Source organism: Rattus norvegicus, chromosome 10, assembly GCF_021556685.1.
Source record: "Rattus norvegicus strain SHRSP/BbbUtx chromosome 10, alternate assembly SHRSP_T2T, whole genome shotgun sequence".
NCBI lineage: Eukaryota > Metazoa > Chordata > Mammalia > Rodentia > Muridae > Rattus > Rattus norvegicus.
In genome coordinates this window covers 8,039,968-8,052,061 of record NC_141543.1, presented here as the reverse complement: position 1 = coordinate 8,052,061, position 12,094 = coordinate 8,039,968, and the positions used below count along the sequence as shown (strand labels likewise).

Here is a 12,094-nt window from a genome sequence, read left to right as displayed (position 1 = left end):
GAGCAAGGGGAACACTTCTCAGTTTTTGGTGGGAGTGCACACTTGTACAGCCACTTTGGCAATCAATATGGCAGTTTTTCAGAAAATTAGGAATCTATCTACTTCAAGACACAGCTATATTATTCCTTGGCATATACATAAGGATGCTCTATTCTACCAGTATTTGTTATAGATGAAACTAGAAACAACTTAGATGTCCTTCAACTGAAGAGTGGATAAAGAAAATGTGGTTCATTTACACGATGGAGTATTCAGCTCAGCTATTAATAACGTATTTGCAGGCAAATGGACAAAACTAGAAAAAATCATCCTGAGGTAACCCAGACCCAGAAATACAACCATTGTGTACACAATTATAGGTAGATACTTGCTGTAAAGAATAACCATGCTACAATCCACAGACCCAGAGAGGCTAAGTAATAACAAGTCTCAAGGTGCAGGACATATAGATCTCCCTGGGAAGGAGAAATAGAATAGATTTTGCAGGTGAACTGTATAGGAATAATATAGGAATAAGGGTAGATTATTATTGAATGGACACCATATATAAAAACATTTTTAAAAGGTAATCATCTTTTCTTTATTCTCCTAGCTACTAAACAAATGAGACAGAGACTATAAGATGTATTTGATTATCTTTACAGTACAATATCTGAGCAATTATTAACCTATTCTAATCCTCTAAGCTACTCTGGTCAACTCCCAGCCAAAATTGCCATAACACCTGCACGTGGCACACAGACATACATGCAAGTAAAACGTCCAGTGTCACAGGGTCACCTAGTAGCACTGTTGAGAGAAAAAAATCTTCTGACTCAGAACCCTCCTCTCTGTTCCTCAAGTTTCTTAACTGAAAGGGGCTAGCTGACTGGCTTCAGAATGCAATACCCTTAGAGTATCTGGCTCTCCCACTGGAACTCCCACCTAATAACCTATCTATATTCTAAACAAAAATGATTACATTAATCTGACCCTCGAGTAAACTCAAGAATAAACTTTAAACTAAAAACTCTGGTGTAGTAACAATTCTGGAATCTTGGTTCCTTTGAAGAACACAGAAATATAAGAATATGCTTTAGTTTTAATCTCAAGGGTGGGATATGGGGCCACTAAAGACTATTCACACCAGCTGACTAGTAAGGGTGTGAATTTGCCAGCTGCAGATACATTTCTGAGACTGTGACATCTGGGGTTCTGGGATGTTGTAGGACTTTTTAGAGGGTGTATAAATGCTAGAACCCAGACGGTTGGGAGGACTGGGATGTTGTAGGACTTTTTAGAGGGTGTATAAATGCTAGAACCCAGACGGTTGGGAGGACAGGGAGTGTTGTAGGACTTTTTAGAGGGTGTATAAATGCTAGAATCCTGACGGTTGGGAGGACAGGGATGTTGTAGGACTTTTTAGAGGGTGTATAAATGCTAGAATCCTGACGGTTGGGAGGACAGGGATGTTGTAGGACTTTTTAGAGGGTGTATAAATGCTAGAATCCTGACGGTTGGGAGGACAGGGATGTTGTAGGACGTTTTAGAGGGTGTATAAATGCTAGAATCCTGACGGTTGGGAGGACAGGGATGTTGTAGGACTTTTTAGAGGGTGTATAAATGCTAGAATCCTGACGGTTGGGAGGACAGGGAGTGTTGTAGGACTTTTTAGAGGGTGTATAAATGCTAGAATCCTGACAGTTGGGAGGACAGGGAGTTTTGCAGGTTGTTGGTTGGTTGCTCTTGGTAGTTGTTTGTTAAGTAGTTTGTTACACAAAAAAACAAGAAGACATTAAAGACATTGAGAATGTCTTTGTTTATAATATCCCACCACACCCAGCATAATTAATAGCTTAAAACAGAAAGTAGAAAATGAAGTGACAATTGAAATTTTGGTTTCTTCGAAAACCACAGCAATATTATAAGAATATGTTTTTATTTTAATCCCAGCTGTAGGATATGGGGCTACTTCAGATTGTTCATGGAAGCTTTGTGCTCTAGCAAGGAGCGTGATTTTTTCAGCTGCAGATAATTTTCTGCTGTTGTGTGATATTTGGAATTTGAGGACTTTTCAGAGGTTATATAAATAAATACTAGAGCCCCAGCAGGTAGGGAGAAGGGAGGTGGTGTTGGCTGGCTGTTGTTGGCAGCTGTCTGTTAAGCAGCACTGTTGTGAGCAGTGAAGAAAAAGAAATTAGGTATCCTGTCTGCAAATATCAAACTTGCCCCAAGGAACTCAACACCCTTAGTCTGCAGGAAGTAGTCTACAGATAAGTTGCCCCCTTTTTGACCCCTGATTTTATTCAGGGAGCTCTTTACTTTCCCCTTTATACTTTTTTTCCCTCTCCTATCTACTGTTATGGGGCTGAGAGGATGGAAGGGAAAAGAACCTGTAAAGTAGAAAAATGCCCACTGCACTCTTCTCTGCAAACGTCCCAGACACACTCCGTGAGCACGCTTATACGAAAACACGACCTACGCATCGCCTGAAATTCTGTGAAAAGCTGCCTTCCCGGACTGATATTTAGTCCTGTTAAATCCCACCTGAGGGAGCAACATAGAAAGATCCCAGAAGATAAGACCCAGGGAATCTGCTCTTCCTTCTCATCCTACTTTGAGCAGGTTTCAGAAAGGACCCCAGATTGTTCTGAGATAGTCATCTCCAAGGAAGGGTGCCCTTGGGAAGGTAAGTCAGGGGTTTACATATGATCTCTGTGTAATTCTAGACTGTAAAAAAATTAAAGGAATTTAAAATTTAAACATTGTTTAGTTCATGTTTCTTCATTTCAGGCTAACTGTATAACTGTATAAACACTTATGTGATCCCTCTTAAAGACTGTTATTACTGGAACGGTCATAACTCAAGGGAAACCATTGAGGAAAGCCATTTTCTTACTGAGCTAAAAAACTTATTTCAAAAGTAGAGAAAATTATATACTACACCAGGATTTTGATGTGGTCCACTTTCTTCAAACTCTCTTGCAGTCGTTGACTCTGAAAATAATAACAAAAAAAGTATATAATCTTACTAGACTGACATAATATACTAGCAAATTTCATGAGAGTTTGTAATATGCAAATAAGTACTCAGGCAAAGCATCTGCAACTTGGTGGTTACTAAGTGTGAGCCTAATCTCGACAACTCAGTATCTGCACATAGTTTTCATTCTCTCACCTGCAGGGCTAGCAAGTACAGGCACAAGACACGCCAGCTCATGAGGACGGCACCATTACTACTACTACACAGCTTCAATCCAACACCCCTCATCACTGATGTGAGAATCATCATAGTCCCTAACTCAGGGAGTAGAGGAAATGATTGATATTCAGAGCAGATATTCCTTGCTCACGAATGCTTAACTTAAATGTGTTCTATCTGTGAAATCTGTATTCTAGTGAAATGTGGGCATCATATGAAACAACACAAAATGCTGTATGGTGTTTGTCATTGAATAGATGCTAAACAGCTGCCACTCATGAAGAAAGAGGAGATAAGGAGAGAGGGGCACAAGAGGCAGCTGTCGTTTACTGGGAATGTATGTCAAAGTATGGCCTGTACAGCACTGAAAATGCAGAACTACACAGCCGCTAATTTCCCATGTGGTCTCACAGGTCTCACACATGATGAATGAACAGCGGGCTGCCACACAAGACCTCTTGAGAACTGGAGACGAGCTGCAAGTTTGAGTTTGAGGCAGATGCCAGAGCGGTGGTAACTTCAAGGGTTTGGTATTTTTTGCCCTCCTAAAGTCAAGGGGGAACTGAACCTCTCCCACGAGTGTTCAAACCTTCCCCTAATTTGACTAAGTTGTTATGATAAAACAGCTTTAATTCCTAAAAACAGAATCATGATATGAGCTAATAGCATAATGACAATACTTTTAAAAAATATATTCTTTTTATAAACATTCCTTAAAATTAATTTAATTTTTAATTAATTAAAAAGGAACCAAATACTAATTTTCCTTAAAAATAACACAAGATGATGTCACTATCGTGGCTGGGGAGAGAAAGAGTAGAGTACTGCTTGGGATCCTGAGACTGAACCCGGGGCCTTGTATATGCTAAGTGTGTGCTTCTCACTGACCAATGACTGAAGCCCAAGCATACATTTAAAACAAAGGTTTTAAAACATATATGAATAACTTGTATGACCAGGCACTATTAATAGTTTAACATAAATTCAATAAGTCTTTATAACAACCCGAATTATTATCCTATATCACAGGTGTTAAAACAAAGGTATCAAAAAATGATATCATGTTTTTAAACTGACATAGGATCAATGCTCAAACTAACCAAATAGGGCTCTTGATTTTCCAAGATAGTTTCTCATGTAGTCTAGGATGTCCTCTCAAACTCCCTATGAAGGGAGGCTGGCCTTGAACTTCCTGACTTTCCTGCCCCTAACTTATGAAAGCTGGATTATAGTCACGCATGATTATACTCAAACCCAATCTTTTTTTTTTTTTCTGTTATTAAAGCTGACCTTGAATGCTTGGTCTTCCTGCCTTAGCTACCATACCTAGCTTGATTTTTTTTTCAGTTTTTTGTTTTTAAAATGTAAGTCTCTCAATATATGTATCTGTCCAAAATTCCTATGTTGAAACCTAGTATCCTAAACAATGATATTAATAGGTTCAGCCTTTGGAAGTGATTAAAGGATTTACTAAAATTCACTAGAAGGGATTTGTGAACATGCTTATAAGAGGAGGATGAAGGGACTGCTTCCCCTGTTCCCAGGTAAGAATACACAGATGGTACCATTAAGGTCTTCACCAAACACTGACTCTACTGAGATCCTGACCTCGGGCTAGAACATCTACAAATGTAAGCAACATATTTTTTTGTTACTCCCAAACTACCCAGTCCAATGTATTTTGTTATAGCAGCCAATCAGATAACATTAACCTACAACACAATTTATGGTTTTAATAATCAGGATATCTCCAATACAAAGAAAGATTTGCTCCAGAACCTTAAAAATAGGAAATCCAAACTACTGTATTAAAAATCTGCACACCTGGGAGCTGGGAGCTGGGAGCTGGGAGCTGGGAGCTGGGAGCTGGGAGCTGGGAGCTGGGAGCTGGGAGCTGGGAGCTGGGAGCTGGGAGCTGGGAGCTGGGAGCTGGGAGCTGGGAGCTGGGAGTTGGGAGCTGGGAGCTGGCTCAGCAATATAAGAAGTCTGGTTATACTCCCAGAGGACCTAGGTTCAATTCCTAGCACCCAAGTTATCCTCACAACTATCTAATATCAGTTCCAGGGGATCCGCTGCCCTCTTTTGGTCTTAGGACACCAGGTATACACATGGTACCCAGGCACACATGCAGGTTATTTATATTCATAAATCTTAAAAAAAAAAATTACCCATGCCCTTTAGTGGAGTGCACAGCTACTGGTAACTGATAGCTGCCGAGAGAGGGAGTTTCCGTTCTTTAAGGTCCTGACTGTAGTAGGCCTAACATGTTTCTGTGATGGCTACATACCTAAGAATATACTGGCAGCACAAATGGGATTGGTAGGTAAACAACAACAATGAAACAAACAGACAAAGATGGGTGGGTATGTAATGCAGTAGGATTTTCAAATACACATAAATAAAAAACCTGTGCCACTCACATTGAACCCCCTTTACCCCTCCCCCCTTTATATTTTGCTTGATTTTATTTGTCTTGGCTTTTTATTTTGAGACAGTGTCTCTCTATGTAGTCCTGGCTATCCTGGAACTTACCATGTAGAACAGGCTGGCCTCAATTCAGAGATCTCTACCTCTGCCTTCCCAAGTGCGGGATACACTGAATTTTCAATTTCTATATTCCCTTTCCCTGGAGGCCAGTCAGTCTAGAGCAAGATTATGTACTGTCTCTTTCCTGGAAGTCACCTTATGACTTTCCTCATTCTGAATGAAGGATTATCGAAGTAAGTGGAGGTCTCTGTGACTCCTTTAGTGTCTCTACTCACCAGCTGACAAGCGTGCTTTATTCTCCCCACAATGCCATCAAGTCCCAAGTATTGTAGAGACAACCAGAGTGGCAGGGCTCGAAGTTTGTCTGCAGGCTTATTTGATGTAAGGCCAGCAATTAGTGTCTAAAAAAGACAAGACAGGTGCACTCAGGGCTGCTGGAATGTCTGCACTGGCTAGCTACTCTACTACACATAGAACGTGTCAGATGCTATCTATGCTGGATACTTGGCTTACATTATCGATTGGCCTTACAAAACTAGTACCCTAAATGAGCTTAGCTCAAAGATTTAGCTGTGTTCACGGAGGATTCAAAAGTGAGGGGAGGCAGAGCTACTCCAGGTGAAATTGCAGATGGACTAAGTTCTAGAGCCACACACAGTTCTTAGCCATTTAGAAGGCAGCACCTTGACGGGTTATTATGAGCATCTTTAAAGTAGTTGGCCATTTTCAACTAAGCAAGATATCAACTGTTTAAGCAGTAACTATCAAATATTTACTTTGTTTTGCACGTACCTTTCACTAACACATCTATAGAAAAACAAAAAAACAAAACAAAACAAAAAAACAAAAAAAAACCCACAATTAACAGTTTAAACCAATAAGACTTTTTGTTACAACCTGTACTGAAAATGTGGGTCAGTGTCTTAAATGATAATTCTAATTCTGGAAACCTAATCTCTGAAAATAATTGGATTTGTAAAAAGATGTCTATTAACAAAAACCTTATAAGACTCTAAAAACTCACAAATGACCATCATTAAGTAATCAAGTAAAAGAAAGAAAACCCATCATAAAATGCCATAAAAAATCTTTCATACACATAGAGAAGTACAGGGAGGGCATAAGTAAAGAGTTAAAGTATGGCATCCTGGGCTAATGAAATGGTTCAACAGACAAAGGCGGTCATGACTGGTCACTGAAACCCAGGGAAACATGCAGGAAGAGGCTCTCACAGAGACCTCCACAGGTGTGTGGTGATCAGAGTATTTTGTCACCCCTCAAAGACCCCCAAATGTGTCCTAGGAAGTCCTGATCCTCCTGGCTGCATCTCCTAAGTGCTAGGATACCAGGCACAGTCTACCACGTCCATTTTGTGTGCTGAGAATGGGATACAGAGCTTCAAGCATGCTAGACTCTTGTTTGTTTTTATTTCTGAGATGGGGTCTCACTATGTCCAAGACGGCCTTAAACTAGAGATTCCACTGCCTTAGCCTTCTGAGTGCTGGAAGTACTAGTATGTGCCACTTGAAGAAAAAGGTGGTACTGGAGGGTAGGGGCAAGGTACAATATACATGCATGAAAATGCCATACTGAAACCCATTATTTTATACGTTTGCCCCCAAAAAAGTAATTTAAGAAAGGCAACAAAAGTAGAATTTAGAAAAAAAAATTCCTTTCTTTCTCTAAGTTCTATCCCAGAAGGCAATTATAAATATCATTCATTCCCTAGTGACAGTCAGCTCACCAAGGCAGGATCGTCATGTTTGTAGAGTGTCACTGCAGGAACAGCTGGCAAACCTAGCCACAGGCCAGGAGTCAGTGTCATGCTATCGCATTTGGTTGCAGCCTACCAAAAAGAGAGCTTTGTTCATTAGGTAACCAGATGACATGAAACACCGTCCCTCCTGTAGCCATAAGAACTATGGAAAAGCAGAATGAGCTGAAGAGACTAAGCTCCTTCTTACCACCACCAATATTCAATAAACCAACAACATACCAGCACAGACGAGGAGACATAACCTAGAGCCAATGTTGCCAGATTCACACTGGAAGAAAAAGCACCAGTGTAAGTATCAATTATTCAAATGTTACTTGTTCCCTAAGCAGGCACTCTACAAAACAAAAACAAAAACAAAAACTGTGCTGTCATAAGGTGACATACGGATATCTTCACCTATGCCTTTTGTTTAATTAGCAAAGATTGTTTAAAGCCAAAGATTGGAGTTATAGAAAGCTTCAAAATGCACTTTTAAGAAAAACGAGCTTTACGGGCTGTCCCTGTTTGCTTAGGACAATGTCCACATTATTCTGTATCTTTCATGGTTGTTCTTCTTTTGGATAGAAGATAAAAGGACCTTTATGTTGGATGATGTGATGACATGGGCATCTGGCTTCCCTGAACCTGCTCCTCTTCTATCTAAAGGCACTCCAGGGGCCTTCTATCAAACCACCCTATAACCTTTACCAAACTATGAGCTCAGGTGGACTCACTCACCCACTTCAGAAGTGTCCAAATGGCCTCAGCTATCAGAGGAACTCATGGGACATGAAGAGAAAGAGGGCTAGGATTTCTACAGTTACTTTCTTTTTTTAACCATAATAGGAAATGTCTCTCCATGAGCCAAAACACAGGAAATCAAGCCAAGTGACCAGGAACAGGAAAGGAAGTGGAGAGGAACTTATAGAAATCTGGTTGACAATGTGTCTAAAGCCATTCCTAGCAATGGTCTTTTCAGTTATACGAAGCAATAAAATCTTTTGCCTTAGCCAGTTTGGATGATTTTGTTATCTGTAATCCAAACTGTTAATGATAAACGCCACTCAGTGTTGGTCTGATGTCCATTCTCCGTGAGGACCAACATGGAACTCACCAACTTTATTGTCTACTTACCCTTCCACATGGAGCCAAATGCCATACTGCTCACAGAGTTCCTTCAGACGTCCAATCTTGTCTGTGTGTCCGACTGCTGCAGTTCCTAAATAAAATAAGCAGAGGCATTAAAAGCAACCCCATCTGAAGCTTCACAGCGAGGAAGCTTTCATACACAGCATTTCAACAGGGTGGAAGCAGCAGCATATCTCCTTGTGGGTTGACTTAATCAACACTTGCTAGTTGGTTTGTGTAAGTTTTGAAGACTGTGTCTCCTCTTGTCTAAGTGCCTAATTTTACACTGAAACCACATACTGACTTTCCACTCACTGCCATTAAGACTGTGGGACTGTAGATCCATGCCTACATTTTATTAGCACTCTATAGAAACCTCAAAATTTTGTCCATAAACATTTGTAACTTTTCCCTTTCAGATTATGTCTTGTCAATATGAACTATTTTATACTTACTACTTTAAGGTCATTTTGTCAACATTTTTTATTTTTTGGTCAACATTTGCTTAATATATCTTTTCTCACTGTTTTTTATCTCCACATCCTGAGCTTTTTGATTTAGGTATCACCTTTATAAAAAGAATATGTAACATGAATTTGTGTTTTTACCTTACAGGTTGCTATCATAAAACATATAATTTGAAGACTACTTAACCCAACCAATGGACAAAAACTGCTGACCTCCATGCGACTTAAGGAAAGGCTGGAAGAAGCTGAGGAGGAGGGCAACCCTATAAGAGGACCAGCAGTCTCAACTAACCTGGACCCCTGAGATCTCCCAGACACTGGGCCATCAACCAGGTAGCATACACCAGCTGATATGAGGCCCCTAACACAAATATGGCAGAGAACTCCAGGGTCTGGACTCAGTCAGAAAAGATGCTTCTAATCCTTAAGAGACTGGAGCCCCAGCGAGTGGGGAGGTCTGGTGGGGTGGGGACATCTTCATGGGGGTGGGGGGAGGCGGTATGGAATGTGGAACAGTCAGGGGACGGACAGGAAGGGGGATAAAATCTGGACCATAGAATAAAATTAAATAATTTTTTTTAAAAAGGGAAAAAAAGAAGACTACTTAAATATGTCAAAGTCTTGGAACTCATCCCTTACTAATTTGCACTAGAGACTTTACTGGAGACATCCTTTTTCAACTTAAGTAAAACACAGTCATGTATTTCCTCCAAATGCCCTAAATTTTCAGTTAACAAAATCTCAACTAGTAAGAACTTCTACATCCTCACCATGGCCTGAACAGACACAATTTTAAAAAAAGGTTATGTAGGTTGGCAGTGTGCCTTAGTAGAGTGTTTGCCCAGCATATAGGGAGACGCTAGATGGCCACTGTTACTCTGGAACGCCTGCTCATCCCCCACACACGCTATAAAACCCCATCTGCCCGCCTTTCTCCAACCCTTCCCCCACACAAAAACACTTTCCCTAACCCTCAGAGAAAACACCTGGCCGATATGTCATTACTCTAACTCTGAGTTTCTGGCAACATACCCAAGGGTTCAGTGTTTGACCATGTACAGACACAATCCCAGCTCCTAGCTGGCACATCATCCCACCTTGCTTAAGCTCTATAAAACCCCCTTGCTTTAGCCTAGATATGTGACTTCACTGACCTCCACCTCTGAGATTGATAAACCCACATAAGAACTGCCTCCTAATAAACCTGCCTTTATCTTCTTTTAATCTGGTTTAATCAGGCCTATATCTTCATCACCAGGGGAGAAAAAAGCTATCACTCAGCACCACATAAAATAGGCATGGTGGTACATGCTTGTAATCCTAGCACTAAGACCGAAAGTTTCAAGGTCATCATGAGATACATGAGACTTTTGTCTCAAAAGGGGATGAGGACTGGGAAGGTGATTAGGCAAAATGCTTGTCCCACAAGCATGAAAACCTAAGTTCAATCCCCAGAACTCATGTTAAAAAGCCAGGCATGATGGCAGCACATAGCAATCCCAGTAGGAAGCAGATAGGCAAGACCCTTGGGCCGTGCCAGCCAGGCAGCCTAGCATTACCTGGCAAGGCCAGTAAGAGACCCGTTCTAAATCAAACAAAGTAGAGTGTGCCCAAGGAAGGACACTACAGGCACCCCCACCCCCACATACACACAGGGTCTGACTATGAACTTAGAATGTATATCAAGCTGACCTCAAACTCACACAATGCTTGACATATCCCAAACCTTAAAAAATACCTTAATTAAAATTTTTTTTGATTTTTTTTTTTGAGACAGGATCTCTCTCTATAGCCCTGACTATCCTAATACTTGCTACATAGACCAAGCAAGACTCAAAATTACAGAGATCTGCCTGCCTCTGCCTCAACAGCTGGGATTACAGGTATGTACTCTACACAGTTAGGTTACTGAATTAAGTTGCACTTGACTGTACTACTTCTATCCAGATGAAAGTACAGGGCTGTGTTTAATGACGATCACTATCAGAGTAATTTCATACTTTCTGGCAGCGTCTGTTTCTGAGGCATGTATTCAGGGAATAGATATAGGTCACAGTGGAAGGTCGCTTAAGTTACAAGCTAAATGTAATTTCTAAGTCTATCAAGTGACTGAATAAACATATAGTAAGGTGAGTCAGGCAGGAAGCAACTGTTCTCCTTTTGTAGACAACAGCTTGATTAAAATATAATTTACCTTCAAAAACCCCCATTCACATAAGTATATAATTCAATGAGTGCTGATACATGTGTACAGTGTGTAACTAATGTCACAAATCAATACTTATTCTATTACCTTAAAAACTCTCCATCTTCACTGTAGCTACTCTCTTCCCTAATTCATGACCCAATCACCTTTTACCTGTTCCTGCCACTCAAGTCTTGTCTGTCCTAGGGTGTCAAGCCAATGCACCATATGCAATTCTTTGTACATCATCATGACTTTGAAACTCCTCCACACTGAAGTGGGTGCCAGCACTTCTTTGTACTTACTGATTAGTGTTCTATTGTAGGCAAATGCCCTAATTTGCTCATCTGCTCACCACATGAAGAACATTCAAGCTATTTCATCAATGAACAAACACATGCATAGAAATCTTTGGGTGGAGATTGTTTCATTTCTCCTTGATAAACTACAGTACTGGGATGAGTGGACTACAGGATTTGCATTTGGCTCTCCGAGGAACTGTTCAAGTTTACTAAATGGCTGCAACATTTTGTATCCCAATATTGTGTAACAGTTTCCTCTGAAGAACACTCCATCCTTTAGGGAAGTTCCTTAAGCAAAAAGGTAAACAACTCAAAAGAGCTTCAGGAAGTCCCTGAAACTGACCAAATTCACTAGGCCCTTCTCTGCCAGAGTTAAATAAAAGCTAAGAGTCCTCCAAGAAGAGCAGAGTCAAGCTACAAAGAAGATTTAGACAAGCAAATCAGCAAAGGCAACTCTGAGACCAGTGAGGCTGCTTGGAAGAGGTTTATCCCAACAGAGAAATCTGGAAAAAAACAGTCCTGTGACGATTAAAATTATATTTAAAGTTTAGACTTACTATGCTTGAAACCAAAAAGTAAAAATGCCTT

General features: G+C 40.5%; 1 protein-coding gene across 6 annotated transcripts in view; it reads right to left on the bottom strand.

The window, feature by feature from the left end:
- The window catches only part of Pdxdc1 (pyridoxal-dependent decarboxylase domain containing 1), an 88,169-nt gene that overhangs the window by 37,153 nt on the left and 38,922 nt on the right, over nucleotides 1-12,094 (bottom strand). For all 6 annotated transcript variants that reach the window (XR_015630718.1, XM_087572652.1, XM_087572654.1 and 3 more), the window contains 5 exons: nucleotides 8,559-8,643; nucleotides 7,665-7,713; nucleotides 7,413-7,514; nucleotides 5,944-6,069; nucleotides 2,926-2,976 (listed from right to left, as the gene is read on the bottom strand). Coding sequence is in view for 5 of the 6 variants with exons in the window: in XM_087572652.1 (XP_087428778.1) it covers nucleotides 2,926-2,976; nucleotides 5,944-6,069; nucleotides 7,413-7,514; nucleotides 7,665-7,713; nucleotides 8,559-8,643 (413 nt within the window). In the remaining variant the exon portion in view is untranslated. The remainder of the gene's footprint in view (nucleotides 1-2,925; nucleotides 2,977-5,943; nucleotides 6,070-7,412; nucleotides 7,515-7,664; nucleotides 7,714-8,558; nucleotides 8,644-12,094) is intronic.